General features: G+C 40.1%; 1 protein-coding gene across 1 annotated transcript in view; it reads left to right on the top strand.

Annotated features, from left to right (window-relative positions):
- The first annotated feature begins 1,532 nt into the window (after positions 1-1,532).
- notch1b (notch receptor 1b) overlaps positions 1,533-16,184 on the top strand; it is a 46,930-nt gene continuing 32,278 nt past the window's right edge. Inside the window, exons 1-2 of the mRNA XM_015366778.2 lie at positions 1,533-1,866; positions 3,849-3,930. Coding sequence (XP_015222264.1) covers positions 1,809-1,866; positions 3,849-3,930 — 140 coding nt within the window. The 5' untranslated portion in view covers positions 1,533-1,808. The remainder of the gene's footprint in view (positions 1,867-3,848; positions 3,931-16,184) is intronic.

Raw genomic sequence — 16,184 nt, 5'->3', positions numbered from 1 at the left:
CAGCACAGAACAACAGAGAAACCTCAAATGATTAAACTGTTTTGTTTTATGTTGTTATATAACCTGTAAGGCCTGTAAATTGTAATGGGCATAATTCTACCATAAAGGAGCAAGTAATAGGTATATTCCAAAAACAATAGTGCAGTCCATTGGCAGGCCAATCTTTCTTACACCTGAAGAAGGCTCCACAGCCAAAACATTGTGTTTTCTTTCTTTTCTTTTCAGCATGGAATAAACCTATTGTTCCTTTGCAGCCTACACATGCTGACACAGCTACCCACCTGAAATCATGCTACTATATTTTTTTCTTTGGAGGCGAATTATTGTAACATTAAATTTGGTTTATATAATAAAAAACACAGATCTGAGATGGACTGGAGAATCTCAGACAGTCATTTTTTAAAGTCTCCCAGGTCATAACTTTAAACAGCAAGGTTGGGAAACTTGTTTCAGACTCCCACAACCCTTGGTGTAAAGACGTGTCTCCTGTCTTAAAATATACTTCCCCGTAGGTTTCTTCTAGTGTCCGCCTGTTTTTGTTTTTGACAAACATTAGGCTGGCTTTCATTCTTCTGCGTCATAACTATATTGCGGTAGACCCTGTTGTAATAAATTGTAAACTTGTGACCCCAAAGTTCTCAAGCCATATTAACAATGTCCCCGCCCCTCTCAAAATACAAAAATAAATTGGATATTATATATAAATAAAGCGATAAAGAATGTTAAAAGATAAGGCTCCCGTTCGAAATATGAAACTGTTTGCCAAGATACCATAATCGTTTTAATCTCAACCCAAATATATACAATATTCCTAAAAAAAAGAAACCCACCAAAGAATGAACAATGTTTGGATAAAACCGACTATATTTTTTTTATTTACAGCTAATGTGGTCTTAAGAAAAGGTTATTTTTATACATTCATCAGGATTTTAGGTGGAATATCATTTGGATAAATACTGTTTACAACAACACGCCTGTCACATGTTTTATTTTTCAAATTTTTCTTTGTTTTGCCTTTTTATTTGAAAAAATGTATCGTTTCCATAAACAAAAAAGTGCATCAGCACACACTGAAAAGGACGGAAACTGGCGCGGGACTTTTTTTTTTTGTTCTAGGGAAAAGAAACAAATTAACTCATTTTCAAGCGATGTCGTGAATTCAATAACCGGCGAGACTTTTGAATATTCTGTCCGGGCGTCTGAAGTGAGAAGACTGCTGTGTTCTTCAGACTTTCTCCCAGCAAGCGACAGACAGCAGCCGAACCCAGACCGGCGCTCTACCAGCAACCCTTCAATTGATTTGTAAATTAGGCAGAAGTCTTCCGCCTTTCACAAACTTTCCGTACTAACCCCAAGTGCTGTACTACAGTAGTGCTCTGCCGCATAGTTCCGATTCTAAAACACTTCAGCAAAACGTGAGTGGACGTCAATGTTTAATTTCAAACTGCTCTGCGTAGCAAACGCAAGGTGGTTTTAAAGAGGGGGCGTGTTTTTCCCACTGTTCCTCGAGCAAGTGCTCTGGGAGCGAGAAGTAATTTGGGAGAGGTACCTGCGCGGAAGGATAACGCCCCTGATTGCCAAGTGGAGACTGCAGAAAGCCAAGTCGCATATAGAAGTCTGAAGCCGAGGAGAGCACATCACACGCACGGAGTACGTAGGGACATTTGGGAGTGAGAGGTTTTTGGATCTATTTATTGAGGATATTTGATGTGCATTAAAACTCTTGGCAAAAGAAGAAGAAAAGAACCTCTGGATCTATGCTAACCTTACGTGGGATTATTAAGGATCTGTAAAGCAGAAGAGAAGGAATGCATCATTTCTTTGTGAAACTAATATTTCTGATTTCATTGACTGGTTTAACACGAGGTGAGTTAACATGTTTCGCATTCAGTAGAGCCCGTTTATTATTTAGTCGTTTAACAGTGACTGTATTCCCAGTCTCTCGCAGAAGCATGGGATTGAAGACGTTATTTTTTTCTTCGCACTTTTAAATATGACTTGGGGGACTTTATAATTAGGACTAATAGTGATGGGAATTCCGGTCTAAGTGGTCGAAGTCAAGAGTATTGCACTCATTCTGTGTCGCGGTGTTATTTTAACTGAAGGGGGGAAAAATCCAGCAGTCAAGTCTAAAACACTTGTTGCGTGTTCTCAGCCTGCGACGCATCTTGCTAGCTAAATAGCATCAGTTGCTAATCCACTGGAACAGAAAGTGAATTATTGTGAATATAACCCTTTTTGGAACCTTAATATCGCGTGCGTGACCTTTTCAGGAGTTTATTTACTCTTGTGTCAAAATTAGAATGACTATATTCTTTATAGTGCCACTGAATTTCATTTTCTAATCTTCATTTTCACCTCCTTTTGCTTGTCATACACCTCTTAAAATGCTGAGATACCGTAACACGTAATTTGTCGAGTTTGATGTAGATTGTGGAGTACTTTTTGTCCGATTTATGTTCGCTCTTCAGATATTTTTGTTCCTCGCAAACATCGCGGAAGTTTAACAAAATGACACCAGGCTTCAATCGATCGTATTGAGGCATGCGAGTAACTTTTCTGTGATTTTATTTTCGGTTTCGCGGTCTCAGTTTTAATAATTGTTATCTTACAGGCGAGCGTGTGAAAGTTTTTTTTTTTCTCTTAAGTTACATTTGTGTCCAAATGAGTCACTCCCTTGTTCTGAACTAAATCATTTTCGAAAGGTATTAGTTTTTTTTCGCCCCTACGTGTTGCTTGGGTATTCCTTAGTGTTGTTTCACAGTATATTATTAATATCATAAACGATCATTATTTTCGACTGAGAACAGTGATAACGTACAGTACACTGCAACTCCAACCTTGTATGCATTATATTTTGACAGTATTACGCATACTTAATACATAACTGTCCTTTGATACTGTAGCATTTAAGCTTGGTGTTTGATGAGGGTATTAATCCAGTGTTTTTTTTTATTGAGAGGCAGGGGGGCAAGGCGTTCGTGTGCTCTAAGATTGTATCTAACGCAAGTGGAGGCGGAGGCTCAGCATTGATCGTACCCCGCATTAAACAAGACAACAGGAGGCTTTTTTAGCTGCCACAGTGCTGGACTCTGATTTCTTCTTTTGTTAAGGGTCCGGAGAGTCCTTGCTCCGCAGCTGTTGCGTTTTTCCCACGGGCTTGCACGTCACGCACTCTCCTAAATACACAATTCAGCTCACTACCCCAGGGGCGATTGTGCTGCCCCCCGCACATTGTACAAAGTCCTTGCTACTAGTAAACCATAACTGGGCATTGCACTGCGCCCGTCAGCCTAGACGCAGAAAAGCGTTTTCTCCGTATTTCTGTCCTGTTTTGCTAAGCAGTCTACATAAGGACACTCTTTTCTGCGTGTCGCATGCAGTTGCAATACCCTTATCCACCTGCAGAGCGGCCCAAGCGTTGTCCATACACATGCACCTGGTTTGTACTGTATTCAACTTTTGCCCTGTGCGCAGAAGTTTGGCAGACTTTCGCAGTGAGCAAGAATAGCCTTTGAAAGTAACACCTTGGATTTCATTTAGCTTTCAGCTTGGCACTACAGTTTACTTCAGCTCTGCAAAACACATGACTTTAAAGTGAACATGCCTGTGTCGTCCGCGAAGTTGCAACCTGGGGTGTCACTGTGTCGTACTATTAATTAATCGTGCTGCTGATGTCCACTTTTCCCCAGTGTTTCACTGTGGTTTATGGGGAAAATAACTGCCAGATTGAATACATAGTGAAGAATCTCATCCCATGTCTCCTGACATCTCTTGCGGCGACTTTTGAACTTCAATAAAATAAAGCGAGAGAAAGGCCGTTCAAGTTGCGATGTTTGTGCTTGCAGGTCTGAGATGCACGCTACCCGCTGAGACATGTTTGAATGGAGGGAGGTGCGAAACCGCTTCTGATGGATCAGGAGAATGCAGGTAAGCGCTCGCTTGTACCGGCGAATCTGATCGCAACGTCAAGACCGGAGCCCCGAAGTGTGACGATATCGTAAAAATCTCCAAAATTATTCTCCTTATATTGTTTTTTTTCTTTTGTCTTTTGTTTTAGTGACATTGCTTCGGTGTTGTCTGTCTAACATTTTCCCTCCCCAGCGCGCACACACACACCAAAAAAAAAAACTTTGGCAAATTAATCAGGCCCATGAGCAATTTCGTGGACAAAAGCAAGCTTTTCCCGCAGCCTCTAATGAATGCAGGACACTTCTCCAGCAGAAGTCTCATAGACGCTTGAAGCTCTAACTCTTGTTTTTCTTTTCTTTCATGGGGCGACAGCTGGGATTCGGTCGCAACTCGGTAGCTATTGTTAAAAAGGCAGATTAATGCTGTGTGACTAATCATTGTGTGGCTTCTCAGAATGCGAGTTCCCCTCTCGGCCCCGACCCCAACCCCCCCCCCCCCCTACACACACTCCCCCTGCCTCCGTCCCTCCCCCCCTTTTTTGAATGGAAGATCTCTCTGTGATTTACATTATAAGCCCAGATGGCTGTGAAATGTAATTAAATTGTATGTGACTGGAACTGATTCAAAGACATAAATGAAACCAAACAAGTGCAGTGGGCAAATTATGCAACTAAAAGTATTTGCCCAGGGTAAAGTCTTGGTCATCTGTTATGAGCTTTTATTTTTTTCCTTGATCAACTAAACATGTACAGCTCCCATCTCAGGCTCAGAGCTCCTCTGACAGGCACCAGTGGAAAATCTTCTTCCCAAGTACAGACATGCTGCCCTGGAGTCTGCTTACTGTTAATCATGGTTAAAATCTTTGTAATGAAGGAAAGTTGAGGATGAAATAGCCTAAGTTTGTGTTTGGCATCTTTGAGCGGTTTCTGAATGAAATAAGCCATGTTGGCCAGTGGCCACATCTTAATTTCTGTCTGGCATCCTTCAAACTCTGGCCACAAAGCTGCCATTGTGCGTGTTCCCTCTTCAGACTCTTCCAATTAGAAAGTGAAATTGAATGAATACTATAACCGAGAGGAGCTTTTCGACCAGAAATGGGAGCTTTTAGTTTTGCTCTTGCCTTATTATTCATTTTTTAAAGAAGTAAATTGTAGATTAAGTCATTCCATTTTTAGCATTTGTGATGGGGAATAAGGAGTGAGAATTTCTCAATGTGGGGCTATTAGGCTTTTACAAAGGTCACAAAAATAACAAAGGTTTTCTGAACTGCTAGAAGAAGCTGCTTTTTAGGTGTGAGATTTTTTTGGTGTCTCATAATTCTTCAAAAAATGGAATTGCTTCTGATTTGTGTGAATGTATATGTGAATCTAACTGGTCTTTGCTATTACCTTGTTATGGATACAAAATATGTTCAGTTTATCCATTTATGGGGTGAAAAACAGAGTTAGCTGCTTTGAGTGCATCATTTTGAATCCTGCACTTATAAGATAATTCTTATATTGACACCACTTACACTAGACTTATAAACGTCAAGGAAAATGAAAAGAAAGTAGTTACCACTCTTATTTTGAAATAAAAGAGCATGTGATCTTTCAGTTTACAAAAGAAACTCTTTCTGTGATTATTCTGTCCTTTAGGTAGAAGCAAAGATCAAGCTGGGTTTTAGCTTGGCCTAGTACTGAGTTTAAGTTTAAGGAAGTTTAACTTAAAACCATGTGCATGCTACTTCAATTTTAAAACTGAATATATAGATATACATGTGTAATTGCACTGTTAGCATACATCAGAGTTTCTAGTTACCTCAGCAGATCTGAAAAGTAAGCCTCATGCAAGTATAAGTACAGCCAAATTTTACACCACTAGGTGAGGCATTAAAACTCTTGTCAATTTCTTAAAAAGAAAAAAGTGACTTTCAAAGTGTATTTTAGTTTCATTTGGTAGAAGTCAGAGTGACAACCTTTAATCCTTATTTTGTCTACAGTAATTTCCTGCAGGATAAACCTAGTGGCTAAGAATGACTTTGTCAACAGGAAACACTCTTGTGAGAATTTGGGCCAGTTTTTTTAAGAGTCTCCTAAAATAGAACCTTCAAATGTTTCCCAAATGTTTGCATTCATTTCCCCACGACTTGGAGCACTAGAGTTGTTCATTTTGTAGAAGGTAGTTTATAAAAAATACTTTGTACTAAAATATGTGGGTTTATCATTTTAGCTTGGCATCTGAAGACCCATTTGTTTTTGTACTGCAAAGGTTATGTTTGAGTTGTAACTAGAAATGGATTTGTACAAAATTATAGCCTCCCCACTGTTGTGCATTTACAAATGGATTCTACAATCTGAGTTTGAAATGGCTCTTTCTGAGAGTTAAGTGCAAATTGCTAACAGTAAGGTTTATTATCGGCAGCATTGCCACACTGTAGCCTTGTTAGAGCTCAGAAGCTAAGTAAGGCTGTGCATGGTCAGTACTAGGAAGGGGGACCTCCAAGGACAATCAGACTTGCAAGTGGTTTCAGTGGACCAGTAGGTGGACGTTTAACTCATAAACTAGAATTAATACTATGCTATAGGAGGTGTTAATCTGAAGTTCTTATTTTTTGGGTCATTAAAGATCTCATGTTGCTGTTTGTAAAACTGGGTGTCTTAACCACATGGATTGACTAAATCCTCTCCAGACTTGCATAATCTGGCTTCCCTGAAGTTCCCCATTTATTTTGATCAGTGAAGCAATTTTTCACTTCTCTACTAGGGCTGTTAGCATGTGCACTGCTATGTGAAGTATTGTGGTATGAATTCCATACTCACAGACATGGCCATGTTGTTGCAACTTTCATCTGAATGATGTGGTGAGAAAACAGTTGTCTTATGTATGTTTTCCTGTAGTAATTCACATCATGAATGAGTGTTGCATCTAGATGGCCTTAGTGAAACCGAAGGTCCTTTAATTATCTCATTTTCCCTGGGTAGTCTGCTATTCCAGATCTTTTCAAAACTAATGTGTTTGAATGCAAAAGGTTTTGTATGTTTTGAGCCTGAAACCATGAGATCACGCTCAAGATGGTTTGTTTCTGCCCCAGAGATGTGACGGTCGGCCCAATTTCAGAAAGTGCGAGGGTTCCAAAACGCCTTCCTTGGTTTAACGTGTGGCTCTGCGTGTGGCAAGCCCCTCTGTTAGCAGGTGAATATAGCCACAGGGGAGTGTTAGAAAAGTAGAGAGATGGGATTCCTGAGGAGTAGTGGTCCGTTTGAGAAGGAGAAAGGCTCCGGGGTGCAGTAGCTCAGCTTGATAGGGAAATGCCGGAGATGTAAACAGGAAGTTGCGAATGTAGTGCAACAGGTGTGTTTGTCTTTTCACCTGTCTCATTGTGTGGGTCAGTAATCTTGTGACCTCCCAGTTGCTCTTTAGTTTAGCAGTTTACTATATATGATTTTTTTCCACGTGAGACTGGAAACTCCATACTGGTTTAACCACGTTGTTACCTCACCCCAGTGTGGTGTTCTGGCTGGCCACTGTTGGAGCTCTTGAGTCTGAGCCTCTTCCAGAAAGAAAGTGTGTTTCTCTTTCGATTTTATGTCGGTATTTGTTTTCCGGGATTCTTTTTGGTGTTCAAACTAACAAGGTTTTTACAGATCTGTGTGAAAAGTTGAGAGAAAGGGTTTCAGTCAGAGATCAAAGGTTTGCTTTTTTGGACATTCAAGCTTTTCTGACACCAAGGAAAGAAATATTCACAGGCAAGGGAGTTTCCTAGTCATATTGAAAAAAGAGTAAACTCATTCATGTATACTGTAATTCTAGTGTTGTGACCCTTTTACCTCCTACACATTGGTGATGCATTGTTATCTTCATATATGCTACAGGTAGTAATGAATCAGAGCAGACAGCTACCCTATATCTTCGTAATTTCAATGTAATACCCATGGGAGCAAAAATTGGATGATAAAAAAGTGTTTCTTTTAAGCGAAGGGAAAATAAGGGACTAATCTGATGCATCAGTGTAAGAAAGATGAAGTCAAGTGTCAATTGAAAACTGACTTTCTCTGACACTTAGATTCCTTTTTCACAATCAAAACAGATCATTTTATCTGCACAGTCACTTGAGTGGCACAGAAGGGAACAACATGTGAACTGGCTTCTACTTTGCTGAACTGAAGCAGGCACTGACTTCTAAGAAAACCTCAGATGGGCTGTGAAATGTCATAGGATGAGTGAGCTGGTATGCAGCTTCTGGAATAAATAAGATTCACTTTCAGTGCACACTTTTATTTGCTAAAAAATCTTCTAAAAAGTTAAGGTGGGCTCTTAATGAAGAGCTTTGGTTAAACAGTTGTCTGGACCCAATACCAGTTAACTAGGCCATTGAAACTTTGTGCTAAATCAGTTCACGTTTACTCAGAGTCCCCAGACTTCATGGTGTTCATTAATGATTAATATCTGTTTATTTTAAAAGCATTTTTGTACCCTCCTCACTTTCTGTGTGTTTGGCTAGAAATGTTGACGTAATTTTTACCACCTAATCACGAAAACAAAAAAGCATTTGATTCTCAAGAATGGCACTTAACCATTTTTGCCCAGTTTCTCTGTGGTAACATGTTTTTAGATTTTGTTTGAGATAGGCACAAATCTGGGCTTGAGATCATTCAGAGAGTATCAGTTCCCACGATACAAGAGGAAGACATTGCTGCCACTTTAATTTAATAAACAAGCAGCTCGAGCAACCTAAAAAAAATCTTGTAAAATCTTGCATGCTCTTCAGTGTAAACATAATTTGTAAGTAAAAACTGCAGGGCATCTTAAAAATGATTAATTAGTTTCTTTTATTACAGGAAGTATTATGTTTGTAAAAACATTTTCAGCTGACAGTAAATGGGGGTGGGTACAATCATACTGAAAGGAAGAAAACAGGATGTAGTTTGATGGTTTGTGAATTAACAAGTAAATGAACTGTGACCTTTCTAAAAACCAGTTGGTTTCAGGATCTATTATGAGAATGAGCAGTCTTTTTAGGACCCTTAGGTGTGACGAGGCACTATTTGTTGCCTACCCACAAAACAGAGTGCAGGTGTAAATTAAGTTAACCGAGACCTGGTGTTTTGTGAGTTCCATTTTCGTTTCTGAGCAATTGCTGTAAGACATTGTGTTGTAGTTGGATTTAATGCATTGAATTCCCTGCTCCTGACAAATAGAGGGAGTCAATGGGAAACATAAGGCAAGAAGGCTTGTTTTTTTCATTATTTTTTACTGTGTCTTTATGTCCTACCTGGACAAAGATGACTCAACTCATCAGACTTTTTACCATTGGTAATATTTTTTATGTTTTAAAAAAAGAGCCTTGGTTGCCTTTCTCTGCCTGCCCTGATAGCTGCTTATAAAGTCTGTCCCCCAAAACCTCAACTACTGCGTCTTCAGAGCAGCAGCTCTTTTGTTTGTGGGGGCTCATTCGGATTCTCAGGTATTCCAGACGCATATTGTGGTAGAAGTGATAAATTATTTAGCATGGCTGAGGAGTCTGTAAAGGAGAGGGACAGTTGCTAGATGGGGTTAACTCTGGGGCTGACCCAGGGCAGACGTTCCCCTGCGCGTTTCCATTAGAGCAGGGGGCTTGAATGTCAAAGGGAAGAGCAGCTGACGGCCTATGCTTATTCAGAACGCCTGCTGCTTCGGTGAAAAGGTGAGTCGCTAGGAGACGACTCATAAGAATGAAGTGGTCTCAGAGGCCTGGCAGCCCTTGGAGTGCCAGTGTCAACTTGTTTTATTGCTAAAAGTAAAACTTTTAGCAGTAACCTCTAGAGGGGCTCAACTGGAAAAGGTGTTCACCTGAGAGCAGTGGTTTAGCTCTGTGAAATATAGTGTTGCGGGTTCGAGCCTGGGTTATATCATTCGCTGACTGATCAGTGAGTGGATGTGCCCAATCGATTGAGGGTAGGGATAGCCAACTGGAGCTCTCTCGGCAAACGGGGTGACCCCTGTAACCTCCAGAGAGCGCTTGCAGGCTAGCAGTTCTGCTGCTGATGGGTGCTGCTCTCTTCCAGTCGGTGCTGAACACTCCAATACAGCGCTGCCCTGCCTGTGATGTGTTAAAAGGTGGGTGAGTTGGAGGAGTCTGCCTACTCTTCCTCATTCCCCTCTGTGTCTGGCTGAGGGGTGTTCGTAACTGTGAGCTAAGCTCCCAAAATCTTCTATTGGGTGGCTATAACAAAAATCATTGTTGGCAATTCAGGGTTTTTTTCCTCTAAAAAATAGAGAAATGAAAATGTACCGACCGCAAACCTTTAGTTGAAAGTTATAATTTTTGCGTCAGCAGCAGATGTATGATAGAGCTTTGGAATTTTTGAGGTCAAGTATTTTATTGGGTAACAGAGTGACAGGGCTGCCCTCCTTTAGCCAAGCAAGATGAGTCTCTGTTATTCTTTGGTGTAAGCACACAGCTTTTAACCCAGGCTTAAAATGGGAACCAACGTGTGATCTGCTCTGAAACTGTAAGGGAACTGGCATGTCTAATGAACTGATGGTAATAATAAGCAGCACTGGAAAACTTGCGGCAGAATTTCTTCCCCCTCTTGCTTAGTTGTGTTGACTGTCAAAATTGAAAGGTGAGGGCCCCAGCCTTAAAGATAACAGCAGAAAAACTGGAGTGGGTGCTGAAAGCTCACATGCTTCGGCAAAAACTGTCTGAGTTAATCACCCCAAGGTATTTGACGGCACAGGAGAAGTGCAGATAACTTGGTCTGCTGTAATACTTTTGAACACTTCTCAATCCTACAAGAGGAACACAGTTGTGTATTTGTGGTTTGTTTCATGCAGCCTGAAGCAGGTCATGGAGAATGCCAGACTACTTTGAAGATCTAGTTGATAGTTTGAAATCTTAACCTCTTTAACAGAGTGTGGAAAAGATGATACAATATGAAATGCATATTGTTCTCTTCCAACAATGCTCAATTCTCCCCTGTCAAGAGTGATTTGTTTCAATTGCATTGTATTCCATAATGGTCTCCAAACCTATATCTAGCCCCTTTGCATTTCTTCTCCCTTGTTAAAAGCTTGCAAAAACTGTAGACTGTCTTCATGGCACAGGAACTCCACAAATAATTTGATGTAATTTTCATATTATGCCTTCTTCAGTTTTCAGATGTTTCTGGGCCTACAGTAGGGCCTGCTTTCTGGAAGTGGACCTCACGGAACCGTTGAGTCCTTCTGCAGTATTTCCACTGAAACAGAACACTGCTCATTACATTTGTTCATCTGAACTAACTGACCTTCACAGTTGCTAGCAGAAGCAAATTCGGTCCTTACTATTTCTTCCGGCTTCAAAAATAAACCTTGTCAAGCGGAAGTAATAAATTAAATACCTATATTATAAACCCTTATTATGTATTTTAGGCACAGTATATTCTGGGATGAAAATGATCCCATCCTATTAACCAGAGATACGATTAAGTGCTATCTTAGGAACAGTGGGACATATTTAGGTGTGAATACTTACTGACTAAATGAGAAGCTAATATTGGAACACGTTATTAAGGCCTTGCCTTGTGTTGCAACTACTGTATGCTCATAGATGAATGCAGTCTCTTGTCCTATTGAAGGAGCTTCAATAAAGCTACTGTTTTCTATGGAGGATTAAGTTCCTGTCTACTCCCCTTTCATTCACCATACAGGAAGCGCCCTTGTGGAGCTTCAAGGTCCTGCTTCGGTTATCGTCATCAGCCCACTGCTGATAGGACTTTAAAGGAGCAGGTTCTTAAAATGGAAGCATTGTGTTTCTGCCGGTGGGTTCTTCAGGGACTGTCGGTGAATCTCTGATAACCATGAACAATTTCTTAACTTGAGTGTGGCACATAAGGTAGCCCTTTAAGTCCACGTCATGAAAACTGTTCAGTAGCCCATCGCATGAAAGCTACAGGTAGCTTGGGGCATACATTTTGTTTTAACTTTTACTCTTGCATATACTGCCAAGTGGGCAAAGAGAAGTCCCTCAGAGCTCATGGGGGGAAAATGCTAGCCAGCTCTGTTTATTATAACTCAGCAATTTAACGTACCTGTCAAATACCTCTTAAGTTTTTAAGGTTTGACGGAATTTTATCTTTCTTTTTTATCTGAGCCTACCTTTGTAACTTAAAAAAACCCAACTGAAAATAAATACAAAACACCAGTAGCAGAACTATATTAGACTTGTATGCCTATGGAACTGTTTAATTTGCAAACAAAATAAGCGAAGATTGTCATGTTGTGGAGATATGTGTGTCTTCATTTATTTGTATCTCTCATGCAAATACAGGAGGTTAAAGAGAAAAGACGTTTTGGTTTGCCATGAGAATCCCACTTAGGTTTTTAAAGTTTTCAGCTGCTTTTAGTGTTATAAAGTCAAGGGATTTTTTTGCATAATGTCGGCTGGAGGGGGTAGTTGAAGGGGTAGAGGCACACCGTCTGTTTGTAAAACTCCAGCAGTCAAACAGGTGATGTCTTCAATAACATTATCGCAACCTGCTCTATTATTCCACTAATTACACGTGGTTGTGCTCTTCTGAAAGGAGTTTAGCTCAAACAGAAGACTTGTGGTTTCTTGAGGCAGGTGGTGGAGATAAATGTCTCAACGCCCCCCTCCCTCAGTTCAGCCCACTGAATGAACGTCTGCTCCAGGATATTCCTCTTTGAATAAGACCACATAATGTATTGACAGGGTTTGCTTTCCTTTTGCAAAAAAAGACTAAGGGTTTTCTGTAACTTTGGAAACCATGTTTTCACTTTATGCATAAAATGCAATCCCACAGTTTTAAGTTTTGCTTCCAGGTCAAGCTGAGACAAAAATGGCAAATAAGTATACTTAAAGTATACTTAAAAGAATATCTGATGTGACTATTGTGCGTCAGTGTAAACTGTTGACTGAACAACAATGAGGAATTGTTAGGGTTATTTCAATAATACATTGACCTTGGGCATTCAAAAAATGTTTTCTCTAGAACGGCTCATCTTTGTTTTGCATTATTCTGCTTAAACACATGGTAATATTAACAAACTGCAGTTTGGATATAGACTATTTTTGACAAGAGGCCACACAATAAAATAATTTCTGTGTAAGGAAGGTGAACACTCCTTTTCATCATTCTTTGTGTCAGAAAATGTGTAAGTTTCCAGACACTGAGAATATATTTAAAAAAAAACTTTATGACCTTAGCATTTAGCTAGTTGTTTGAAGTTCAAGGAGGAAGAATACCTCTAAGACTCTTTTGCTGTTCATGTTTGTAGGTGAAGGATTTTAAACATCTGGCAGATCTGGATGTTTCCCAGACCTTTACCTGAATTGGAGGTCAAACAGCTTATCTAGGAAGTATAAAATTAAAAGTGTGAGCAAAAAATAGAGGCATTTGCAGGAGATGTGCTTGTGAGTAAAATCACCATTTGATCCACAGTGCTCTGAACAACAAGAGTGTCTGAATCTGCACCTTAGATCAAAGCTTCAGACAAGACACGCCTGATTTCCAATGAAGTCCAGTACATGAATTGGACTCTTCAATAATGTGATTCTCAGCAGTTTCTTTAAAGCTAAAATATATTTTTATTTTTCTGTGTATATGTATGATTTATGATTGTGTCTACCTTTCCCTCAGCCAACATGATATAAATTTGGGGATTAATCTGGTTTTCATCATCTTCTGTCTTTTGAAGGAAACGTGTTGGACTGAAACTAAATACCAGACAAGATCGATTGGCTTCTTTCTTATTGTCTTATGAAAAGTGTGTTATTGTTTTTTTTACTTGGCAAATTCAACTTTTGTCATCCTGTTAAAGAGAACTGAACTTTTGAGAATATTGTAGACATCTGAAACCACTTAGTTTGTTTTCAGTGTTTGAACTGCCTTTGAGCATTGCTATTAATTAACAAAGACAGGGGCTGTTACTTTGAAAAGCCATGGGCTCACTTTTGTTCCCAGGAGTCCTGAATTTCCCAGGGGCATGTTGGTAATAACGACAAATAAACACTGCTCTAATGCATCTCACCAGATGTGGTCCAGGAAAGGTCAGTCAGTGGCTAATGATTAGAGAGGGTAGGAAAGCAGCCTGAAGGTAATGCAGCATTTAAGAGCTCCCAGAACTGTGATAGATGCTGGTATGTTCATGAAACAGGAAATGAGGGGGAAATAAACTACAGTATTTGAAAAGGTCCTGCTTATCTGAACAAGCATGGCAGACAGTGTATTTTATAGTACAGACAAATAAATAGGGAAGATCTCAAATCTTCCTAAAAGGATGTTGAGGCAGTATACAGAGTCTATTGTTTGTGAATCAGAGAAGCAGGGGGGAGAACTATTCAGTGAGAATCTTTCAATCTGGTTTTGAGGATGTTCACCAAGTTGACCAGCTCTCAACCTCTGACTGATGCACATTTAAAACTTCAAATTAGCACACTGCATCCTGCAATCATGTCTGGAATTTCCTTTTTCTTTGGGAGTGTGAATTAGAAGCATCCCTGTACATGAGACCCTTAATTAGGACAAAAGGGTGCCTGGTTTTGAAACAAATTTCAGGCAAACCATACTTGAAATGCAATCATTGTGATTTATGTTTGGATTTTTTCCTGAGTCTTGACATCTGCCTTTTAATTTTTTTCTTGTGCCTTGTATCGCTCTTTCCAACTTTTTTTTATTCCATCAATGTCATTTCCCAGTATTTTAGACATTATGGTTCACAAGGGGTACATTTTCACTTTTTGTGTCCTGTCAGTCTTTTATTTTTGTGACTCCCAAGAGTGGCAGATGGCTAGCTTAGCTCAATGAGGAGGAAAAGACCAGAACGCCAAACAGGGCAGAGTCAGAGGTCATGGAAACAAACATCTGCTTCAGCTTGGCTTAGAAGGCACATTGCAGCACTGATAGAAACCTGTTGCTTGTTGTCTGCTGGGCTGGAAAGTAGAAGAATGCCCTAAACAAAGGGAATGATAATGGGATCTCTTAGAATTTATTTACTCTGGGTAACAATAGATTACATGCTAGATTACAGTAGCATTTCAATCACAGGAATACTAACGTAACATTAAAATCTATATTCTGTGTACCAATGAAGCTTATTTTGTGTCTTTGTGATTTGTTTTCAGTGTCATGAAAGGCTAAATTGTTGCATTCTGTCTTTGAGTCACCTTTATTAATAATCTTTGTGACAAAGAGCCTAGTCTTTTGTAATGGAACATATACCTTATGTTACTTTGTGTAAAGAGCCTTCAATGCTCAGAAGAGCAGCTGTAACCTGATTGCTTGCACATCTAACAAGGAGCTACAGGACATCATTATTTATATGGAACCTAGTGAGTAAAAAGTCAGATTTTTGTAGGACGAGCTAATTGGTGGCGAGATGGCGTGCTGCTTCTTGCTTGAGCACACAATTTTTCTGCTGACTCTGTATTTGACACCTTTTTGTCAAGTCAGAGAATCAATGGACAGTATTCTTCAGCACCTCACGTCGAGGATGAAGTTCCAAATGTTTTTTGACCAGAATCTGTTTGGTTAAAGGAGCCACGTGGAACAAGGTCACTGGCTTTTTCAATCCCTCCTCCCCACACTCACACTGGGAATTTTGTACCTCAGCCTGTCAAGACTGTGGGCCACTTCAAAGAGAGTGAGAGTTTTCACAGGGGTCTGTAAAGTGAGTCTGCCACCGATCTTTCGCTTTCAGGAGGGAAGGCAGGGGGACAGATAGGCTATAATGTTTTATTAACCCAGCATTCCTCCAGAACCACAGGCCTCTGTCTCAAAAAACAGTGATAATAAAAACAGTTTTAAGCTCTTCTTAAATTCAATTTATGTGGGATTCCTAGGTATCTTGACTGGGAAGAGGTGCTAGTGCAGAGCCTAGTTTGAGCATTGCGATTTTGAGCCTGAGTAACATGCCTAGTTGACTGTGACCAGAATTCCACAGGGCAGAAAGGTTGGGATTAGTCAGGCAGGGGGCTCTTGGTTCCCAGCAAACCAGTAACCCCTTGTGACTTCTTGTGTGCCTGCAAGCTTTCAGTGATGGATGCAGCTCTGCACCAATCAGCACTGAACCTCCTCCACATCACTGCAGAGCTTGAAGTACGTCAACGATGAGTGGCTGAATTGGTGGATGAGTCAGGGAAGACCGGTCTGCATTTTTCTCTTTATCCCCATAGGTTTATGGGAGTTGGTACACTGAACTGAGTCTTTCAGATAGTTCGATATATTATACAAATACAATGGATGACTCTAAAATAAGCATTGCAGTGAATGCCTCTCTCTTTCTGTTTGGTCTTTAGGTTCAGGCGTTAC

Source organism: Lepisosteus oculatus, chromosome 24, assembly GCF_040954835.1.
Source record: "Lepisosteus oculatus isolate fLepOcu1 chromosome 24, fLepOcu1.hap2, whole genome shotgun sequence".
NCBI classification, from domain to species: domain Eukaryota; kingdom Metazoa; phylum Chordata; class Actinopteri; order Semionotiformes; family Lepisosteidae; genus Lepisosteus; species Lepisosteus oculatus.
This window is presented reverse-complemented; position numbering and strand designations above follow the sequence as displayed.